General features: G+C 36.6%; 1 protein-coding gene across 1 annotated transcript in view; it reads right to left on the minus strand.

Annotated features, from left to right (window-relative positions):
• Positions 1-16,062: 16,062 nt before the first annotated feature.
• Positions 16,063-23,869, minus strand: part of mfng (MFNG O-fucosylpeptide 3-beta-N-acetylglucosaminyltransferase) — a 13,003-nt gene continuing 5,196 nt past the window's right edge. Inside the window, 8 exon segments of the mRNA XM_043223540.1 lie at positions 16,063-16,236; positions 17,048-17,133; positions 18,052-18,074; positions 18,077-18,216; positions 18,375-18,458; positions 21,516-21,671; positions 22,366-22,468; positions 22,550-22,595. Coding sequence (XP_043079475.1) covers positions 16,143-16,236; positions 17,048-17,133; positions 18,052-18,074; positions 18,077-18,216; positions 18,375-18,458; positions 21,516-21,671; positions 22,366-22,468; positions 22,550-22,595 — 732 coding nt within the window. The 3' untranslated portion in view covers positions 16,063-16,142.

Here is a 23,869-nt window from a genome sequence, read left to right on the forward strand (position 1 = left end):
AATATTTACCTGTGTGAAAAAGAAGTTAATTAATATAGTTGTTTATTTTTTTTTATTGTATAGTTAAAGTTATAGGACAAATTATCGAATTGCATTTATTCTAGTCAGCATAAAAACCATTACGTTTACATTTTCTGATTTATTGATCTCACTTGTGTCAACTACTGAATTAAATCCTGAATGGAATCTTTCAAGAATCGGAATCCAAGAATCAAAACTCCACTTATACATATACTATTTGACGCTGTATATGTACACACACACACACACACACACACACACACACACACACACACAACATATTTTATTAATGAATTTACTACAACGGCTTATTTCTCGCATCTGAAGTGGAGATGCACGAGACGCGCATGCCTCTCTTCGTGCGCATAAATGCATTTTTCATGGCGCTTCAGGTTTTTGCCCGTTGTCTTTTCCATCGGCCACCGAGCACATCTGTTTTCTCACTCTGAGCACGTAGCGCGCCTCTGTCAGCGCGTGTCTCTCCCCGCGCGCGCGCGCGCGCCCACACGAGCAGGCAGGAGCCTTTGACGTCATACAGAGGCACTCCGCCAGAGCTCGAGCAGCCACAGCTGCCCGCGTGTGTTAAATCAATCTTTCACGTGAATGACTGTGCAGCTCCCCCTCTGGCATCCTGAAACATCCTCAGAGAGATTTCAGGCACTGAATTTAGGTGAATGGAGGGTGAGAGAGGCTCATTCACAAAAAAAATCGCGCCTGGCGTTTGCCTACACTGGACCTGTGTGAGATTTTTGACGAGTTACGACCAATTAGAATTCGTTTAGTTGCCATGAGAAGGTGAACTGTACAGGATAACCGGCCATCTTAAGTGGGAGTACAAATAATGGGGAGTGCCTATTCAGTCGAAAGGCACAGCAAACAGAAGCTTATTATACATCTTGATGCCTCACAGCAGCAAGTCGATCACTAAGCAGGTGGTGTTTTGCAAATAACTACCATAGGAACCTTCTATAGGTCTTCCAAGACACTATAAACATTGCATCTACAGATTCAAGAAAACGTCTACATACTGTAACGGATTGAATTCAAGTTTTGTGACTTTAGTGACTGCTTGGATGCGAAAGTACAGAAATAGTACAGGACCTACCTTTTATCACATATGCCCACAGATACCAGAGGAGTTCTGACATATCTGACTTGACGGATTTACGCACTTTCTCCAGGATCAACGCTAGTGATGCAGGGACTCACAGGATAGCTTCTATAAAGATAGAAGCTCCCTCAAGATCAGCGACATAAGCTTTTGCAAGAATGATGTGCAGCTGTAGGAACCAGACCTGAGCTTTCTTTTGCGTCAGTGCAACTCGGGTTAGATTTGAGATTCTGTTGGAGCTGGGGTTTAAACCAAAAAAGGAAAACTGTGTTGTTGCTGTCCCTCATGTCAGTTCAATTCTGTACCGAATTATGAATTACGCTGGAGTCCAAAGAGCATTGGATGCCATTGATGCTCTTTATATAGAAAATACAAGCCTGGAATAAAATGATCACAGAATCACAGAATGTTCTTTTTTGATTAAACTATCTCCATAAAAGTTCAAAAGGTGTTTTTAAAGAGTAGGAAAACCATTCTAGACAGCAGCATTGAAGAAGTTCGTAGAACTTGTTTTTTTTTTTAAATCTTCCATTCAACCGTTATTCATTTAAGCACCACGGACAGCTCCACAGCAGTTACCCTTGAGGACATGTATTGACCAAAAGCATCAAGAAAAATCACAAAATATCATTCTGAGAGCATCTTGCTTTATTGACAGACAAACCCACCCAAACCAACTCCAACTTCTCCTTAAAAACATATACCAACATTCATTTCAACAGAACCGCCCAAATTACTTTCAGTTATAGCTTACTTAAACTTACAAAAAATGCTCTTCATACTCAACCAAACCAACCAGGAGCTTGTTTAAAAATTCAGCTTGCCTCTATCTGCAGCTATTTAACCAGTCTAACAGAATCTATTCATGCAAAACATTTTTAAGCTGTTACTGCCGGTATATTTTATTATTTTTCTTTTTCCTTTTATTGAGATCTTAAAAAGCCCTGTCAGCCTCAATACTGTTTTTGTTTTTTTTTACCATGCTACTCCCTGAACTGAACTCACTAACCTGGTCTACACATTAGGGCCAAGAACGGACAAATGATCCCCTCTTCAAGACAAATAGCCTCGCTTTTAAGACCGATAGTCTGGAGGAAGGAAAGTCCCATCCATATACTTCATAGCATCAACCCCAGTTTAAGTCGATGGGGGTCGATCCAGGCTGGACGAGCTGCACCTTGCCCCTTGGCTCAACAGTCATTTATCCAAATGGTGCCACTTGCATGCAAGGAAGAAATTTGTTGATGCTGAAATCCCACTGCTTCTCGGTATGAACGTGGTTAGATGGTAAAAGCTTAACTCTAGTAAAAAAGCATATAATCTTTCAGATCTTAAGAGCTGTAGATAATTGAACTGTACATTTTGGCGGGTCCCTCCGAGGCGTTCTCCACCTGCTAAGCAACTGCCATTAAGATTAAAAGATAGCTTTCTCCCTCACTTTCTATAGAAAATTGTTGGCTTAAAAAAATGTTACTTAAACCATCACCCTCCCTTTTCCTTTCTAGTCTAGAAATTAATGATTTCCTTCTAAAAGCTATTAAGGTATTTGGGGAGGGTATGTTTAGTAATGACACGCAATGCCATTTAAGAAATCAAAATCATGTCTAGTTTATCCTAGCAAAAGCAGTGATTAGAACTATTTAACAGTACACTGTAATAATCCACTTTGTACACACTGAATCATCAAATTCATGCGTTCGTCTTTAGTTTACCTTTGTCTTGCGTGAATCATACACCATGGCAACAAGAGTCTAAATTTAGAATATTGGACATTTCTGTTTCCTTGTAATTGTTTCTTGTTAATAAACCCCTGGCCTTCGTTTTGAATCTCCCCAGAGCTTGGCGTATTGGCTGCAGTTGTGCTATTACTGCACATCGTAATGGCCCAGGATCTATTTTTATCCCTCTGTCAGGGATCCGTTCGAACTTGATTATCTAAAGACGCATGGTCAGTCATTGATACAATTTATCTACCACTTTAAACTCGGCCTCGGCCTTTGCTCTCTCACTGAGGGCAACAGGCTTTCTCATGGGGCAATGAGAATGTTTAAAGCTTTTGGTGACCTTTGCAGGCATGGTCATGTTGCTCAGCATGAGAGACAAATGAAGTGTCAGCATGAAGGAAAAGATAGAGTCATTTAAAAGAATGGATGTTCTTCTTGTTGAGAGATGAATGGTGGCTGGGGTGGAACAGGTGGGCATTACAACTCTTTCAGATCGCTTCAGGAAACAAAGGCCTTTACACGTAATTTAGAAATATACATATTAAACATCCTCCTACTTTGACATACACTGTAAAAAGAATCCCTCAAATTTACGGTGAAAAAGTCTACCATAAAAATATGGTAACAATGTTCTTTGGTTTTAAATAAAATTTACAGTTAAATACCGTAATTTCATTAACTGACAAAATGTTAGTATACCAACCTATAAAAGTACTGAAATCTATTTTGTATCTTTGAAATTCAAGATGAGAAAGTCACGTGATGAACCAAAGCACAAGCAGCTTTTATATGTGAACATATATAGAAGATGTTCAGTGTCATTCACACAAGCATTAAAAACCAACATGGTGAAGCTCATTATACTGAAATATGCAATAAGATTAATTTAACAACATTAGATGTAACATACAACCCTGATAAACATACCTGAAAAGAAAAATATTGTGATTTTAAAGAAAAAATATCACATTCAAACAAAGCATTAAATGCAGTGAAGGGAACATAAATTTAATTTTTTTTTCCATGTAAATTTTACAGGAATTTACTGTTAACCATTTAACAGGATTTTACTGTAGCATTTTTACAGTATTTTTTACAGTGTAATTTAAACCAGTTGTAAATTAAAAACATACAATGGAACATAAATAAAAAAAGTATAATCACATTTCATTATATTTTAACAATGATAAATTTTAGTAGTCTAACAGAATCCATCCTATTCAGACTATTTATAAAACCTACACAAACCCAGAAGCTTGCATACAGTAAATACACTTAAAACCCAAATAACCAAAGCAATACAACATTTGCAGGAATATTATTCCATTTTAAATGTCCTAATTTACATAAAGAGCGAGAAAGACAGGCGGTGTGCATTGCACCCTTTCCTTTGTTTCTCTCTACCATTCTCTATAACACACACCCTCATGCAGACACAGAAATGCTTGCAGCCACAAAAAACCTACCCACATAATGGAGGTCTGAAGTCAGACACTGTTTTGAGCCTGATCTGTTTACCATTTAACTATTCGTTTGAATAAAAAAACAAAAAGGCTGCTCTGAAGTGTTGAGGATAAGGGCAGGCAGAGAGGAGACAGGTCTAATATTATTTTAGCTTTGTCTAAAAGACTGATAGGACTTAAGAGAAAAGCCTTGGAGAATTCTGTATGATGTGTCTAGCGCTCCGGTTTAAGGAGGATATCATTTATGGATGCCCATTATATATTGACTGCAAGCAAACAGATGCACCAAAATGGACATGTGTGTTTGTGAAGACACTTATGCTGCAGCAATTTGCATATCTGCAGACAAGACCTCCCAGTTTCAGAGTGATGGTGAGATGCTCGTGCCCCCTTAGTCTATTTCTAAGTCAAGTGGATCCAATCAAATCTTATCTTTCAGTTAAATCAAGTTGGGATTTGAAACCCGGTTTTCTTGTATGCTAAATATAGGTCTTGCACTTACATAAAGAATTATTAAAGGGATTTGTGTTTTGGTCATATTTGATCTCATCTAGGTCAGCAAGTGAGCAATGTCACTTGTAAAGATCAGCAAATCCACCATCTGGTAATTTGTCTTCACGAGTGCACATTGAGGTTCTTGGGAACTTATAACAATTCATTTACAATCCAGGTGGACTCAAGAAAACATGTGCACCTTACCTCCTAGAAGTAGTATTGAAGTCTAAATTTGAGACCAGCTGGTAAAGTCGCGATGCATAAACACTCGAATAATGCTGTTCCCAGATGCACCAGATGACAATATTAATCAGTATCTGGGGATAAATACAACCTTACTGAAAACAACCACCCTGATGTATAAAGACGTTAGTTTGACATTGGGTTGAAGTGTTACGGCATGTATGGCTCTCTAATACAAAATAAAACTGGAGAGGAGAAGCATTGTCCTTCGGGGAATAAGCTTTACCTCCAAAATACACTGTTAAAGTCTGTGAGCTCACAGTTCTTATTGAAGTTACAGTCCCTCCAGTGTTGTAAGTCTCACACACACTGACAATGCTGCCACTAGCAATCAAAGACTCAAAGAACTCCATTTGAAGGATTACGGTCTTGTAATTTTCACATTTGCTCAGCGCCACTGGACAAGCCACTAAACAGGGTATATCATCTATTGAGCTGTGAGCAGGTAAAGGGGCTTATGCTCTGAAAATTGCTATTTGCCTCCATCCTCCGAGACCAAATGGGAATTAATTGAGTCTAATTAAAGCTCATCTCCACTGCAAGCACTAATGTGGTCAATATCTATCCAGCAAGAGACTGTCCTCAATTATCCCGGCTTCACAATTATCATCATCATTACAGCAGTGTCATTTTTATGCCAGTATTTTAGAGATATCTTTTCAAGACCCGTTTCCTTTGAGAAAACCAGAAAAAGGGTTTTATTCCACCATTGCAAGTCCCTCATTTGTCAGTTTTCCCCTCTCCTTCGCTTCCTTCAACTTTCAGACAAGGCTTTGTCGGCAGGTGATGGATTGTAAGAGTCTCTTGGTTATCTCAGGAGTCGCAGGTAATCTGGAATATGCCAGATGAGACCCAGGTTTGCCAAATGAGCCATTGCAAACACACATATGCGAGGAGACACAAATACATTTACTATTGATTCAACAAACCAAATGCCCCATCACTCAACTGTTTAAATAAGGCCCTATCCAAGATAGCGCTCTCAACACCGGTCTCCCTCTGCATCCACACTTAGGTGATGCAATACTGCACGGATGGTTGAGAAATATTCCAACGAAAGTTCTGCACTAAAGGAGCACAGCATGAGCACTTGTGAGCATGCTTCTGAGTCTGAAAATGACAAATGGGATACCCTACAACCTTGAGGACTTGTGCAAACGAAGGCTATAGCATTGCATCCAACATCAAGTAATGGCCTCTAGTCAAAAAAACAATGGCATGGCACTTGAATTTACAGCAGGTAGTAATGAATCTCGACACCTGGACAAAGACACTTAATGGAAAGTGAGATCTCGTTAGCCTGATGGGAATTATCTTATGAGTAGTAGAAAAGCTATGATTAAAATTGGTGCAACAAATATATGTTGGACCTTCAATGTAGTGCATTTAGACTATTATTCTCTGACAAACATTAATTATTTGAAACATCTTACTGTACGTTTTCACCACAGGGACGATTGTTCAACCTGGGGCACCTTGTTCAAGAGCGCAATGGCTGTAAATCATGAATCAACACTCTGCTTTTTAAACCCATTAGTTTCGGATTACCAGTCTGGCATTTTCCCTTCCTGACATTCCTCGAGTATAATTAATAACCCAAGATCTTAAAAAGGAGTCTTACGGTCGGCATACCTCAAGTACTTTACGAAACAAAATATATGTAAATTTATTGGAGGATATAATGTGATATATGAAATAATATATTTTTATATATGGGACTCTAGTCCTTACAGTATCCTGTAATATATTCATGAACCATGTATAGCCATATATTGATACATATAAAATATATATTTAGCAATAAGACAAACAATACTAGCTTCACTGAAACACTCATTCCTTATTAACACGTAAAATGTCCCAATAGGCCTACAAAGGACCCCAATGCAAATTAACGTTCACATTTAATTATTCAGCAGACACTTTTATCCAAAGCGACTTAAATGAGGACAATAGCAATCAAATCAACAAAAGAGCAATAATATGTAAGTGCTATGTAAGTGACATAGCAACATTTATTAGTGCAAACACAATGAAGGGCATTTTCCATTGTTTCCAATGACCTATTTTCATTGATGACTACCTTTTCATTGACGACTACCTAATTCAAAGTGTAAATCTATTCTACAGATTGAAACCAGTGGGCAAGAACCCACTAAAGTGACACTAACTTGGTCTCCACCACATACCTTGGAAAAAACTTCAGTCATCAGTTGCAGAAGTTCCCAGCCACAAAATAAAAAACAAAACAAAAAAAAACATCAAAAAACACAGTGGGATCTGAAAGGCAAAGAAAATCATTCTTTACTGTCAGTGGCATTTTTTACCTTCCAAACTGGCCAAGGCGGTACGGTTCAGTGATTTGAGGTGGAGAGAAGGAGTCCTGAGTTTTAATGGCTCATTGTAGATTTTTGTGGCAGATGAAATATGTTTTAATTTGCCAAGCGCTAGAGGGGCTGTCGATAACTCACATGCGGGAGAAAGCACCAAAAGGCGGGAATGCTTTTTCTCTCTCTCTCTCGCTTGCTTTCGTTCTTCGCTCACGTTGGTGCTCCTGCATGTTCCCATGGTAACGGAGCACAGCAGCGATGCAAGGCGAGTCACATGCCAAAACTGAATGAGATAGACACCAAATACAAATTCTCTCACTGTCTCTGAGTCTTTCTATCTATCCAACCTGTCCATTTATGTCTCGCGTGAACACCTCAGCCATAAATTGAGTGTGACAGATAAACAGTGCAAATAACTAAAATTATGCATGCAAAGACTGGAAACGGAAATGTATTCAGGACTTCAAAATTCATCAAAACGAGCATAGTTTCGCATTCGCCTGATATTTCTCTTACCGGGTTGTAAGAGGTCCAAAGGAGATCATGCACTTTACCCAGGAGGCGAAGGCTCGGATCAGAAAAGGGTAATGCGTGGAGTATTTAAAAGTTCTCAAGTATATTGGAACATTCACAATCTCTCCGGCCGACCGAACAGATTCCACAAAAAGCCACAGTAGGAAAATGAGATGTCAAGTGTGATTAATCTTCACACCATGAGAGAAAGAGAAATGCGGGAATTCGGGTGAAGAACAAGAAAGACTTGGCACAGCAATAAACGAGCTTGACATTCATCCATATTTTTTGATGTGAGGTTCCGAGACCTGAAGGATGTGTGTGGCATTCAGGTTAATGCTCACATTTTTATCTTTTACGGCTGTAGATTGCTTCTATTCTAGAACATTTAGAGGTTGCCCAGTGAAGCTGTTCTTGTACAGTTGGATCCAGCCAGGTTTTAGGCCTCTGCTTGTCAAGGACCTCAGTCAGCTTTAAATGAAGTTAAATATAAAGAGCACATGGTGTGTGGCTCTGTGTGCTCACATAGTGAAAAATACAACAGACAAGAGAGAGGAGGTTACTTTTAATATGAAACAAAGTCTCAGTTTTAAAATCTTAAATAAATAAATACTGTTTAAATAATAAATACTGTTTAGTGGCCCTTATGGTAGCGCTCAGTTCAAATGGCGCTTGAACTAATTGTCTCTAACTCTTTACTAGCTACAGCACAAAATAAACATGAATGAAAATCAAAAGGTATCATGTTTTTTTTAAGTTCAAGTTCTTTTCTGTTTGGTTAGATGATGACAGACCTGTCAATTTCCACAATTTAGTCGGTCAATCTCACACCAATCCAGACCTGGATGCTTATTTTATTTTATTTATTTGTTTTGCATTGACATGTCAATATGCTAATATAAAGCTAGAGCTAAATCGCTGAGCTTGTGAAAAATCTAATAATACTAATTGTGTGAATCAATCTTGGGGGGTCTTTTTTTTTCGTAAATGTTTCATTAAAGATTGCGTTTTAAAAATAGGGATTTGTCATCTTAGCATCTGATGCTTGTTGGTCCGTCGTCTCCCAGCTTGATGATGCAAATGTCTCTTCCTCACGCAAACGCCTTGAAATTTCCTTGCGCGGATCCCCGCTTAGTCACTGGCCTGAGAGCAGCGTGTAATTACCATTCACACTTAAAAGATTTGTTAATTGAGACAAACTCGAGATGTGACAGGGAGGACCATCAGGGAAAGTAGCGCTATTCTAACAAACAGTTGCGCCTAAATATGCGAAACTAACACACACCGCTAATCTGAGAGAAAACATTGCAACCCTTCTGCTAGGCCCCTGAAGAATGAACCACACGCTATGGCAAATAATTCAGCACACACACGGTTCTGAACAATCTGTTTCACAAGAATAGCAGTGCTAGCGTTAGCTTAAATTTAGCATAAATGAACACTAAAGCATTTAAACCCATTTTGTTAATATGCGTTCCAGTTCTCGCCGTACGCAAATGATCAGAACGCGTTATTATAACTAACCAGAAGTTGTTTTTTTAAATCTTTGAAGTATGACAGCTTTAAAATATCTCCAATTACAGCGGTTAAATGGCGTTTCATGTCTCTTTAAGTGTCTTTCATCCAAGCAAGGCCATCCATCACTAGCAGCATGTGTTTTGACAGATATGGTGATGTCACACCTGGTGAACGAGGTGCTGATGGTGATTCAGTGTGTTGGAGGTCAGATTTCTTCCTGATGTTTTATGTCAGCCGGTCATCGAGGTTAAAAGCTTTGTCAACGAAGGGAATTACGGCGTGCTAACCGGCCCTCCCAAATGTACCTTTGAATCAAGCCGTCACATTTTGCAGGAGAAGGCCGAAAGCAAAGAGCAGATACCTGACACTTAAGCAAAATGGTACTGACAGGTCTGTAAACACATTACTTTTAGTGTCATGGTCCATTAGCAGGAAGCAAGCACTTGATGTGGATCCTCTTGCTGATTGTACGTTCCAAGTGGACTAGTTTGGCTTCTCCTGCAGTTGAAATACATCTACATGTCTTTCATTTTTAACAAATGCACGGACTGTGAGATAATCATTACATTTTTAATGATTATGTGCTGCACCTTGGTGGTTAGGAGAGGTACTGCAGGCTCTGTACTGCCACTGATTCACTGTTTTGTTTTATGACGATGGGATCTCCCCTTCTTCCTCTTTCACCATCTGTCTGGGAATTCTCCCTGGCTGAAATTCACCTAAACTGCTTCCCCTCCTCCTTTGCCTCTCAGCCTCGTCTTCTCCTTTAGCTGCAATTGTTGCTAACTTTCACTATTTGTCTACAGTGACAAAAATGAATGGCTACCAAGCAGATATAAATCAAGTAGCTGCGCAACACTGCTTTATTCATGATAGCGTTAAAGGTTTGCTATTTATGTTTACGATGCGTGCTCAGATTTTAAATTAAGTCCTATTATATTCATATACTTCAGGGGAAAAGTAAAGAATAAAAACCAAAAAGTTGCCTAGCAATACAGCTGAATACAAATGACCACACAGTAGTGTTGTTATTGATGACTACATCTAAAAGTGTTAGAAATCACTTGTGTGTGTGTGTGTGTGTGTGTGTATACATATGTGTGTGTGTGTGTGTGTGTGTGTGTGTGTGTGTGTGTGTGTGTGTGTGATTTTTAATGTTTTAGTCCAGTGCAATAACTAACATATTTAGGGAAATGAAAATGCTTTCTGGGTCAAAAAGCCTGGGAAAAAACTGAGGGTTATTACAAAATATTGCATCTCATTTACGATCCTCAAATGGCAATGTTTGATTATTTTGTTCCCTCTCCCTCGCCTCGCAAGGTCATTTCGATCTAACATGCAATTTAAGTGAGGGTCAAACCCTGAGCTCCAGGGTTAAATTAAAGCATTGACCCAAAAGGGACAGGGACAAGGAGAAAGACAGAATGACATGAACCGAGTCCCCTTGAAGAGAAAGAAGAACATACATTCTGACAGGCATGTGTTTGTGATGTCCATGGCACAAAAAAAAACCACTCGATTGTATTTTTTTTGGTTTCTGAGGCCTATTTGGAGGACGACTTCTACATCACGGTTGGTCCAGAATTAATTGAAACAAGGGTTAGAGGGTCAGTGCTGAAGAAATGACCTCTGCTTCTTCTGTCTGGCTTGAGAAAACAGGAAAAGTCCCATTTCCGGCAACTGAAAAGAGTTTCACAGCGAAGGTGATTGGCAGTCCAGCACTTCCAATCTCTCTGTGGAGGCCTATCAGATGGAACAGGAGCTATTCTGTTTTCTAAAAGAGCACAAAAAGACCCTGGATGGGTTATAGAGCCAATGCGGTCTGGCTTTTTTGTGGCACAAGGTCCCAGTGTGAGCTTTCCTTTGAGAAAAGCACTAAAAAAAGTCTCAGCGGAGGGTTATACAGCTGCATGTGTACACAGATCAGGTTTTTGGGTCATGTTACTTTTGACTGAACATGTGATCATTAGGTAACCAGTCAAGAGTCATTACACACAATCTCACATTAACTCGGCTTAATTAACCAACAAGTCATGTGATCACCTTAACGGTGTTCTTCAATCCAGAAAATGTCCTTAATGGGTTAAAGAAAAACTGGGTTTTAAACCGATCTGCGGTCTGTCATTTTATTTATTGGGTCTCATCTATTAAACATGAGCAGGACAAATTTGCGCAAATCGGTTGTAAATTGACGCAATTAAATTTAATGACAATTTACGCAAAATTAGTTTTATGAATCTGTTTAGAATGTTGCACAAATGTGCAATGCATTCAAATCTAATAGTTTTGACATCAAAACAAACGATTATTTCAGAAGTTAACAATTTTGTGTGTGTGTGTGTGTATGTTGTTGTTGCTTCATATGAATATAATCCCTTTAAATGTGTTTTATTAATTGGTGAACATTTAAAAATTAAATGTAAAATGTAAATGCTTATATTATTATTATTACATATTCGGCTTATATTTAAGAAATAATAATATTATTATAATAATAAATAATCCTTCTCAATTACATTTTTAAATAATATTTATATTTGCATGTATTTTTATTAACTGAAAATCTAAACATATTATACACATTTAATATGAATTTAAATATTTGTAAATGAAATAAAAATATTATAAATAATATAAAATGTTTATATATGTAAAACTGTTTCATTTATATTTTTATACAAAATTTGTTTTGTTTATTATCCACTGCTGGAAAAAAATATAATGGATGAATTAAATATACATTAAAAGATATAAATCTTCATTTTAAAATGTTATGAATATATTTTCTTTATTTTTATAATTTATTTTTCCATTAAGGAACAATCTTTGCACGACGCATTGCATCACTTGAAAGTCTGACCTAAACCCACCACAACTGTCCTGAGGATGTAAAAATTTTAAAGATACGCCCCACATTGCAAAAAAAGGAAACAGAAACACAGTGAGCCGAGGGCTTTCTTGCACTCTCAAAAAGGTCTGGTTGTAAGTCGGCGTGTGTCTCTGGGTCCGTGAGTGCCGTGGAGAGGAGGGTGGCTCCATGGAGATGAACCCTCAGCGGGCTCTCAGACTGAGGGCCACTCCAGCGCTCTCTACTCTCCTCTATCTGCCCCCTCCATTATCAGTATCAATTGATGGCCGCTCTGCCACAAACGGCCCCTCAGAAAAAGAGAAAATACTTTCAGTGAGACGTCTCGCGTCTTCATTGAGATCGTATTGATTTACCTATTGATCGTGTTGTAGGGGCTGCTGGGGTTCATACGGGTTCAAGGAACGATGGCTATTGATTCCCAAGAGCTGCAGCAGCACACAGCTTCTCCACGCTTTCAATACATCCAGGCTTTTTAAAGCAGCTTTAAACAACAAATGGCCACTGTGATTGCTTTAATATATCTACTGTTTCTCCAAGACAGGGACAGAGCAGATGAACCTGATCTTTCTCTTGAGAAGCGGAACACGGAAATCTAATGTATGGAACGTTTCGGAAGAATCTCAAAAATATCTTAAAATATCAAAGTCTGCAAAAATCTGAGACTTTGTTATAGAAGTCATTTTATTCCTAAGAACTTTCAAATTTCAAACAAAGTTGATGAGTGAAACATTACTGAAATCTCTTGAGGTCCAGAAGAGCAATAAAACTCAGATATCATCAAGATACTGGTATGTCAACATGTTTAGCAAATTTAATGGAAACATAAGCACCAGTAATTAATTAACCCCAGATTATCTTTAATTATAACTAGAAAATAGAAGCAGAAAAATTATATTTAAAAGAAAACAATGCAAAATTGAAAAATAATTATTTGATGATAAAATGTCTTTAACACTTATTATTATTGTTGTTCTTATTTTCTAATACTATTTTTAGGAACATTAAACTATTTGGACTGTAACTTTTACATACACATTGAAAGTCTGGAGAAAAAAATAATCATTTAATAATAATAATTAAAAATTTAAAAATGAAGACATGATTACTGAATACTAAAATGCTCAACCTAAATATTATTAATAATAATAACAACAACAACTTAAATGTCAAATTTATATTTAAAAGAAAATTAATGAATTTTAATTTAGAATTTCATTTCACATCAATGTGTATTCTGTCTGTAATAATAATAAAATTAAAATGTTGAACATATATTCAAATGAATTGAAATGAAAGGTGTGCTTTCTAATATCATACGGACTATGTTAATTAGCTATATTAATGGGTGGTGCTTAAATGTTAAATGTTCCTTATGCAAAATGATTTCTTTTTTAAACTTCAGCTACGGGCTAGACATTTTTGTGGCAGTTTCTTGAGTTTCATTCTCAAACAAACAAGCGCACGGATGTACTGACAGCTCGAGCTTTCAGTGCCTTTGCACAGAAGTACACAAACACACATAAATACTGTTATCAAGCTGCAGGGCGTTCATTGACCAACACACATGACATCAAAACGCTGCACCCACTGAACCCACTGCCCACATGCACAGCCTGTCAGCGCAGAGCCATTATACAGAGGCGCTAAACTGAAAGGAAACAGACAGACGTGGAGCACGCCAACCCGTGGTGTATAATTACACAATCTCCCTCATCCTTTTTCCCTCTGTCACCTCTGCTTTCTCTCCTCAACCTGATGGATCCACTCGGAATGAATCCCTAGTGCTGGAGGTCTTTACTGTAACGTCTTTGAAAAGACTTTTTCTTTCTGTTTATTTGGGTTGTAAATAACTGATTCTCCTTACTCTGAGACTTCTGGGAGTTGGGTTAACGTTAGCCTGGTTAAATATAGTCACGTTCGCTATATATATATATATATATATATGTGTATGTATATATATATATGTATATATATGTATATGTGTGTGTGTGTAGCATATGAGACTTCTTACAAAAAAATCATCCCAAAGCAGCACACATATAAATACACACATTAGATTTTTCTGTGTCAGGTAAATACAATTTTGTACATGAGATAAATATTTTATTTTAATAAAGAAACTGTGACACGTAAATATATTCTGCAATACACATAATGTAATATAACAGTTTAAAACGGCAATTAAAGCGTGATGTTTTTGTGGTATTGCGGTGGCATTATTAACCTCCCGTGTCTGACTGCAAGATGAATACGAGCATCTGAGGCATTTTATTATCCCCAGCTGCTTTTATGGCACACAGATCAGGCGGTGAGCAGACGGCAGAAAATGAGATCACGAATCTTCTTCTCTGGTTGGTTTGATTTGGTCTACTGACCGTCACAGGTGGACATAAAGACTTATGGGGCTGAAAGAAAACTTCCCGAATTTGTGTTGTAAAACAAGTAAAAGGGCCATATAATACTATGCTGTAATACTTTGAGGAAGTTCCTCTGAACTTGGGGAAAAAAATAAATATGGCGTTTCTCATTGATATGTACACATATCATTCAAAGAGGTCTATATTAAACTCATGCAGTGTGCTTATCTCAATAAGCTCCTCAGGATAATTAACACTCTATTTAATTACATAACCATAAGGCAAATTGGTAGTAATATACTTATATATCATTTCAGTTTGTTTTGTATTTTATGTAAATAAATATATATGAAACATGATTATCAGATTTAAAAAAAAAGCTTGTAGGGTTCAAAATCAGTGCTTCTGAAATCCAGCAGCTAAAGAAAACATCAAGATGGCATGAAAGAAAGTTACTAGTCAAACACTTAATCACTCATGAAATATTAAACTCATTAAAATGCTAAATAAATGACATTAAGTCGGGTCCATCCACATGATCAAAGTGCACTCAAAAGTTCACCAAAGGCTTTTTGACACTAAGTCGAGCCAATGAAAGACTCGACATATAAACAAATACAGGCCAATGTTTCTAAGGTTTCAGCTTCTCCAGCCCGAACATAAGCACTTCAAAAAGGGTGATCGGCCACCAGCAGTCATAACAAAAACAATCAAAAGCATTCAGAGGGCATGTTGTGATGATTTAGACTTACACTGGAAATGTGCTCGATTGTTTGGTGTATCAAACTCTTGACACCTCCCACTTGATTGCCTGATTCATTTGATTGGCGGGTGGTCTTAAAGGGCCAGCACCCACGTTCTGTCCCTGCGTTACACCTCGTTTTAAAGGGCCAGTGCACGATTTGTTTAATGTAGAAAAACACACACCACTACATCACATTACATAAATTTGAGCTAGGAAATATTTCAGATTGATTGATAGTCTTTACTTATCTAAAACTGTATGAAAATGTATTTCAAAACATATTTTATTGGATATCCAACTTAAGTGCTTCATATAAATCTTACAGTACAAAAATATTACAGCGATTAAAACGCGTTCAGTGCAAATACAAGAATACGAGTGATAATAGAAAGAAAGAAATTCGATTACCCTGCTTTGAAATCTTTTGATTTGAAAATTTCCAAAACATACGATCAATTACATTGCATTGCAATTACAGTGCATTGACAGATGCGTTATTTAATAATCACAAATATATTAAGTATTCAGATGATCATGTATTAACTGAAATGTGCAGCGTGTAGACAGAAGTTACACTTCCAATTTTAATAACAATGATGGCTCAGTTAAAGGTTGAGGTTTCTTAGTTTCCTCTTTTGACCAACATGCAGTGCTTTCGGCTTTGGCTGCTCCTTGGACTTTACAAAACAAAAATGTTTTGTAAGGACACAATGCATTGAAATGCTTACATTATACATGATTATTGTCCTTTTATCATGTAAGAACATGATTCCATCACAATGCGTTTTTGAGCGGTACAGGGCACCAACTTGATGTAGGGTACAGAAGACAATGGACTGTCCTGAACCTGAAAAACAGAACAACGTTAGCTAAAAACATCTTAAAGGTATAGTTTATCCAAAAATGTTCATTCTGGCTTTAATTGCTCACTCTCGTGTCGATTATCTTGGGACACAATTTAAGATATTTTTGCTGAAATTCCAGAGGGCTTTGGAACGACACAACGGTGAGTAATGAATGACTGAATAAAATTTTTTGGTTGAACTTACCCTTTAAATGCATCGTATTCACAATGACGTTCAAAAAAAAGGAAAGGATTAGTTTGCCTTATGTGTTTGGCTTCAAGCCATGGTTAAAGTTTGAGAAATCCTGAGCGGGAACCAAACTTTACTGGGTCTTTTGAGGAAAACGCAAAATCTTTTAGCCTGTGAAGAGTTTGGCAATGCATGCAGACAAATGTATTCAGATTAAGCAGATTAAGATGTACGAGGAAGTGTTTTTTAACTGCCCTCAAGAGATGTCTGCTCACGTAGTGTGTAAGCATGGATTTGTGGTGATAACAGAAAAGCTTGGATGTTTAATGCTAGCACAGGCAGAAAGATGTATAAGATACCGAACTCACTGTGGTAAGCATATTTTACAGATAAACATACAAATATTAGCATGAAATAGGATTTTAGGAGTTTTAGCAAAGGATAACATGCTTTTACATCAGTTAAAGAGGCTTTATCTTTCTTTAACTTCAATTTGTCAGATGATTTGTCTTGAATGAACAAAGGAAAGTGGAGTTAGCGGCAGCATGCGTCATCTTTTAGTCATAAATAACAAATCTGTATCCACAGGGCCTGTGGGTGTGTGAAGGTGTGTTTATGACTAACCTGGACGGATCTTCATCTTTGGTAAAAACTCCTTTTAGCTCAACACTGTTCATTTTGTCCTCGAACCATCCGTAGCTGAGAGTCACCTTCAGTTTTAGAAGCAGAGAAACAAACACAAAGAACAGATAAAATGTTATTAGGATTGAATAGTAGTTTGAGTTTAACTAACCACATAATTTTGGCCCAAAATGTGTTTAATATATAGTATTAGCATACAGTTATGTGAGGTAATGTGTTGGCCTTCGGCTCTTTGAGCAAAAATTATTAGTGCCCAGTTCTTTGTGTGTAAAAAATGAGCCTTCTATTCTTTAGGTAAAATATTAGCATCTAGTGATTTTTGTTAAAATATTAGCATACAGTTCTTTGAGGTAAAATATTAGCCTTGTTCTCTGTAAAATATTAGCATCCTTTTTTTGTGTGGTAAAATATTAATGCTCAGTTCTTTGTGGTATAATATAGCATGCTTTTTTCGGTGGTAAAATATTAGCATCTTGATTTTTGTGGTAATATATTAGCATCCTCTTCTTTGTGATAAAATATTAATGCACAGTACTTTGTAAAATATTAGCATCCAGTTTTAGAACTGAAACATTAGCATTCTGTTCTTTAATGTAAAATAGTCTGCAGTTTTTTAAGTAACATTTTTACCATCCAGTTCTTTGAGCTAAAATATTAACATTAGGTTTTGTGATTTTAGTAATTTGTGGCATACTGTAGAAAGAAACAAAGAAACATTCTTTACAGATAATTTTAATCGTTTTTATCTGTGCTGAAGTTGCTGTGAATGTTTACCTGAGTGATTGCGAGACCTTCGCTGGATGCTACAATAGATGTTTCTAGGGCATTGCTAAGTGGTTGCTAGGGTGATCTAGGTGGTTCAAAACGCCTGCTTAGAAAAGGCTTCCGATCGTTTCTTTTCAACATTTAGCAGTATTAAAGATGTGCAAAATTTACAATATGCTAAGGCTGCCAGCATATCGACAGCCACCATTTAAAAATCTCACCTGTTTTGGGATATCGCTAGGGCAAGCAGAAGTAGGTTTTCCAGATGAGAGTGGAACATGTTGCTGTGGACCATTGAGATTCCCAGGCGCCTCTCGACTATGAAGCCCACCGTGCAGTCATCAGGTAACATAATCACGGCGGAGGTCTGCTCGAACCTGGGACCGCTGCAAATAGAGACATGCAACTAACACACACTGTATACTCTTAATTTGCTGTCTAGGAGAAACAACTGATGAACCTTTTTGTGATCAGTAGTATACCGACATATACATGAAATAGCATCAGAATCAAAGTCAAACACAAACATTAAATCAGGCCTCACCTTGCCCAGGGCGCCATCTTCTCTGCCAGCTTCCTGCTCAGACAGAAACCAGCCCCTCCTGTAGCGAACCAGAAATGGACGTCCCTCTGAAACAAAACAGAGGAAAAAGCCAACCAGTCAGCTCTATAAATTCTGCACATTCATGCAGATTTCAAGAAAATATCTTGCATTTTCATGTTTTATCACTACAGTTCTTTATGATTAAAGAATCAAGCCTCTAGTCTTAAACCATCTGAGGTTAATATGGTGCAGTCGGTCAGTGTGTGATAGTTTTACAACAGAACATGTGGAGACTTGCTTAGGTTTTGAGTAAAAAGCCTCACCTAAAGTAGGTATTTAAGCAAAAAGACTCGCAGATGAGAAAGTAGATTTCTCAGAAAACTTTACATACATTTGAAACAGAACTATATTATTTATATTAATTATATTATTTAGAGTAATTATGCAATTTCATATATCTGAACTAAAATATTCACTTATGATATTAATGTATAATGTAAAATGTTTTTGATTTAGTGTTAATAAATGAATTGGTTGAACAAATGTTTCATTGGTTCATTCGTAAAAATCCCCATGAAATTAAAAAAACAATGTTTTTTGGGTGTTAGTATGAATATGTTAGTCTTAAGGTTATTTTTAAGCCAGTGTGCTCCAAAACATTCGAACAAAATTCGCATTGAGAAGACATGAGCATTCGAAGCTTGCAGTTCGTCACGTCTGCCTAAATGAATCAACGGATGTATCTGACGCCACCTCGTACCTTAGCTACTCATTAAAATCTTCTGACCAATCAAAAGCTCTCTAGAATGCGAAGTCCCCGGCCCGGTCACTTGTTCAAAATATAGTATTTTCTGAACAATGAATGGCACATAGTTCACAATCTAGGCGATATGGAACAATTCAGACAATGTAATTATACATTCAACTGAGGTAAATGAGTTCAGGTTTCATGTTGTGTCCGCACTTTTAAAACTACACAGCCTCTGCATGGTTATGATCACTATTTTGTTTTACGAAGAGTTACATATTGAAGCTAGGGGGTCATTTATTAGACTGTGTCTGTCAAATATGGCTTTACCGAGCCCAAAGGCTCTGGCCTGAGAAGATACAAAACTATTGGCTATTTTAAAAAGGGGGTTGGGCTGCTCGATATGTCCTGCCTCGTCTTCCTGTTTCAGTCTTTCAAAGCACTACAGGGAAGCTTTTATTCATTGTTTTAAATGAATGGGTTGCGTGAACGATTCAACGATCCAATTCTGAAAACGCTTGTTTTCATTCCTGAATGATTCTGTGCTTTTGAATGAAACGATTGATTCACCTCGAATTTAAATAACTTTGAAACATGAATTTCTCTCCCTTTGTAACCTGTAAAATGCTCTTCATTTCTTGGCTTTCCTGAAATTCTGAGCAGGTTTGTTTTCCTGTGGGATCCTGTGGAGCATCATAAGTGACGGGGGCATAAATCTGACCGTGTCCATCTACTCGTCCCCCAATCCATTTATCCCCCCCTTCGTTCCTCCTTGTGGCCGTTACCCTGAAGGTAACATGCAGCTCTTTTCTGTCCTCTCATCCTTTCGACCATATTCCTTCCCTGTAGGGAGCTGTGGCCTGTCCAGCCAGACATATAAATGTGGACATAAACAACACAGAGGACACACAGAGAGGCAGACAGGACGGATCAGGATGTGTTCACCAGAATGAAACATCAGTTTAGATTCAGCAGGTCTTTGAGCGTCAAACTGAGAAAAATGAGAAGCAGACAAAATACATTTTTCTCTTTATAGAAGCTACGTGTAGCCGATACAGGATTAATACCGTAGTCTGAGACAGCAGAGATAGCTAGCAATGAGGTTTCTTTGCAAAGGTAAATTAAGGAATTATATTTACTTAATTATCCAATAAATCTTGTTACATATATTATCTTGCATTCCTCCTAAATATTACATACTGCACCTTTAATAGCTCTTAAAGGTGTAGTGTGTAATATTTAGGATTTTTTAACAGAATGGAGATTTTTTTTTTTTATTTAGTACCACCCTACAGAGGCCACAGTAGTTACATTTTTCCCAGAAGACAATATAAATTCACAAAGTTTTCACCCCCCGGCTCTTAATACGTAGTTTTTCCTTCTGGAGCATCAGTGAGCATTTGAATCTGCTGTAATATTTGCATATGTGTCCCTCAGTTGTCCTCAGTATGAAAGGATGGATCTCAAAATCATACAGGTATTGTTGAAAAGAATTTAAATACACAAAAATGAAGAAAAACCAAAGAGTCTGAGGGACCTAAAGGGTTTTTCTGAAGAACAGCAGGCAGGTTAACTGTTCAGGACATACAAGGGACAACTATCATTAAACTAAAAACACAGCTGTGGATCATTCAGATAACAGCACAGTATTAATAATCAAGGGGATGTAAACTTTTGAACAAGGTCAGTTTTTAGCAATTCAGCTAATATTTTCTCCTGTTTACTATATGTAAACATATTTTTATGTGAAATATCTTATCCATCTCAATTCTAAATACACAAGATTCTGAAAGGGGTTTGTAAACTTTTGACCTCAATTGTATGTTGTTTTGGTAGGTTTTGCATCCTAACGAAGGTCTACAGAAATGTGTACGGCAAGTGTAACTAAACCTTTTTTTTTTTTTTTTTTTTTTGTCTTTCTGTCCATCGAACAAAGGCAGAGTCCAACAGAGCAGCAGAAATGAAAGGACAGGTTTCATTTTTATTACCCAGGTGCCTCTGTGACCCAAGAGATCAGCAGAGCAGAGAAACAGAGGGAAAGAAAGGATGAGGAAAGCCGAACTGAATGGCTTGTCTGTTCCTGCAGACCTCACACAAACACACACACACTACTGAGGGAGCAGCTCTAAAGACAGCATGACTACAAACCCCCCCAACACACACACACACACACACACACACTCCAATGACTACCATTACACATTGTACATGATTGGATTAATTCCCCCGACAGTATTGACAGTTTTTCTCTCTGGCTATAGGTTAAAAAGACCAGACAGAATTGTCCAGATCAATAAGCAATAAAGCTCTAATCACTGATTGATCCCTGAAGGAAAAGGCTCTTTTGCTACAAGTTCATGGCAGAATATTGTTGGTAAAAAATACCAAACAACTGACGTCTTATTTGCTGCCAGCAGCTCCTGGCTCTCATTGGGCGATCCAGGCTTGGTTTTCCCACATAGATATCACTGTAAGCTGGAAAAGCTGTCAGGAGAGACAGAAGGGCTCCAGGGTTCAAGTAGTTATCATCATCAACATGACACAACCACCTGTGGAAATTAATAAATAAATAATAAAATCATAAGATGATTTAAAAGTTATATATGTGTTTGTGTGTGTGTGTGTGTGTGTTTGTGTGTGTGTGTGTGTGTGTGTGTTTGTTAATGCATAATCACATTCAAAATAAAAGTTTTTGTTTACATTTATTATACATTATAAATGTTTGTGTACTGCTTTTATACATTCACATATAGTAAAAATCATGTTTATAAATGTATATATTCATTTTCTTGAATTTTATATTGCATATAAATATATTTAATATATAAATAAAATATTTTCTTAAATATATACATGCACATGTCCTACATATATTTGTATTTATATATACTTAATAAATATACACAGTATTTTAAATATTATTCCATCTATCTTTCTACAGAATAATATACTGAACGACAGATAGATAGAGCGATAAAGACAGATACAGATATGTAAAATATATATTTCATTAAATTGAAAAAGTCTTTTGTATTCATGTATCTATTGTTTACATTTTTTCTTACCATTTCAATGTTAAGTTAATATAAGCATAAAACGGTAGGGTTGTGAATTTGTAAAATAAAATAAATAAAATTACAATCACAAAAGCCATCATACACAGAACATATGATTAGAAAGGAGCGAATCTGTACATGCATATGCAAATAAAATAAGGTCACATCAGGTTATTGGTGGACTCACTTTTTATCAGAAGCCATGAAGTGGTCGTACTCGGCAGCCATTTTGCAGGATAGAGCTTGATGACTGTGTTCTGGCGGGCAGTCGGTGACGACGATGTTAAATCCTGAGAGCGAACACACATGAAGTGAGCTCAGGGCAAAGATTCATGAGCTCGGATCAGACCTGCATCAGAAAGATGTTCTACCTTCAGAAGAGATGTCTTCATCTGGACTGTCTGTGAAGATGTACGTCTGCAGAAGTGAAACATAGACACAATTTTATGAGGCGAAACCTGCATATTAGTTCCGAAAGCCTGGTGGTCTTATGAGGACAAGTAACATCCAAACTCCCATCATGCAGCGCTGCGAGACAACAGCTGGTGCACCAGGAGGCCTCAGAGCATCTGTGTTCCCGGATTTGCCATTAGATCTCTGGTTTGTAATTACCAGCGTTGTCTCAAAGCGGGACGACAAAAACTGCTGCTTGTGTGAAAGTGTCTAAAAACTACCGCTGAGATGGGTTGGCAAAAATGTAGAAACATTAAAAAATATTATTAAATAATTATGTAAAATTAGCCAGATCAGCATTAACAAGCATTAAGTAACAATTGTTATTTACTTTTTTTATTATATTAATTTTTTACAATGGCTTTTTAGAATATGAGTTCAACATATTATTTTTAATTTGATCTGATGCATCACTTACACAACAAGTAAATCATTTGAACAGAAATGTAATTGTATTAGTAAAGAAGCCGCTTATTGTCACTATGCATGGAAAAAGACTGTTTATATTATCAAAATTCAAAAAAAATATTGTGACGTTATTACAATGCAAAATAACTTCTTATTATATTTTGATAATATACTGTAATCCTGTAAATATATTTTATATATACATACATATAGGCTATGTAATTTTTTTTTTTTTACTAAAATTATAAATTCAGCTGATTTCATAAAATATTTTATAAATATTATTTGAATATAAACTCAGTTTTGACAACTTTATGGGTATATGTAAAATGTATATTCAATATATATATATATATATATATATATATATATATATATATATATAATTACACACAAATATATATAATGTAAACATTATTTAATTAAAAGATTAATTGCATCAAAAAAACTTTTATTGACATAATGTGTGTGCACTGTGTATATTTATGAGCTGTATATATATATATATATATATATATATATATATATATATATATATATATATATAAATAAATAAATACACACACATGCATGTATAAGAAAATTAATTATGTTTAAATTTTATATATATATTTATATAATATATATATTTATATATTTATAAATATTATAAGTCGTATTATTATAACTCCTAGGCCTATGATTATTAAATCTCTACTGACTATCATTAAACCTAGGCTATTAAAGTGGATGTTTACATTTAGGCATTTAGCAGAGACATTTACTCAATACTGAGAAACCAATACTGATAACGACTGAGAAACCAAATCTATGAGTCACTAATATTCTTA

This window comes from Puntigrus tetrazona, chromosome 22, assembly GCF_018831695.1.
Source record: "Puntigrus tetrazona isolate hp1 chromosome 22, ASM1883169v1, whole genome shotgun sequence".
Taxonomy (NCBI): Eukaryota; Metazoa; Chordata; class Actinopteri; order Cypriniformes; family Cyprinidae; genus Puntigrus; species Puntigrus tetrazona.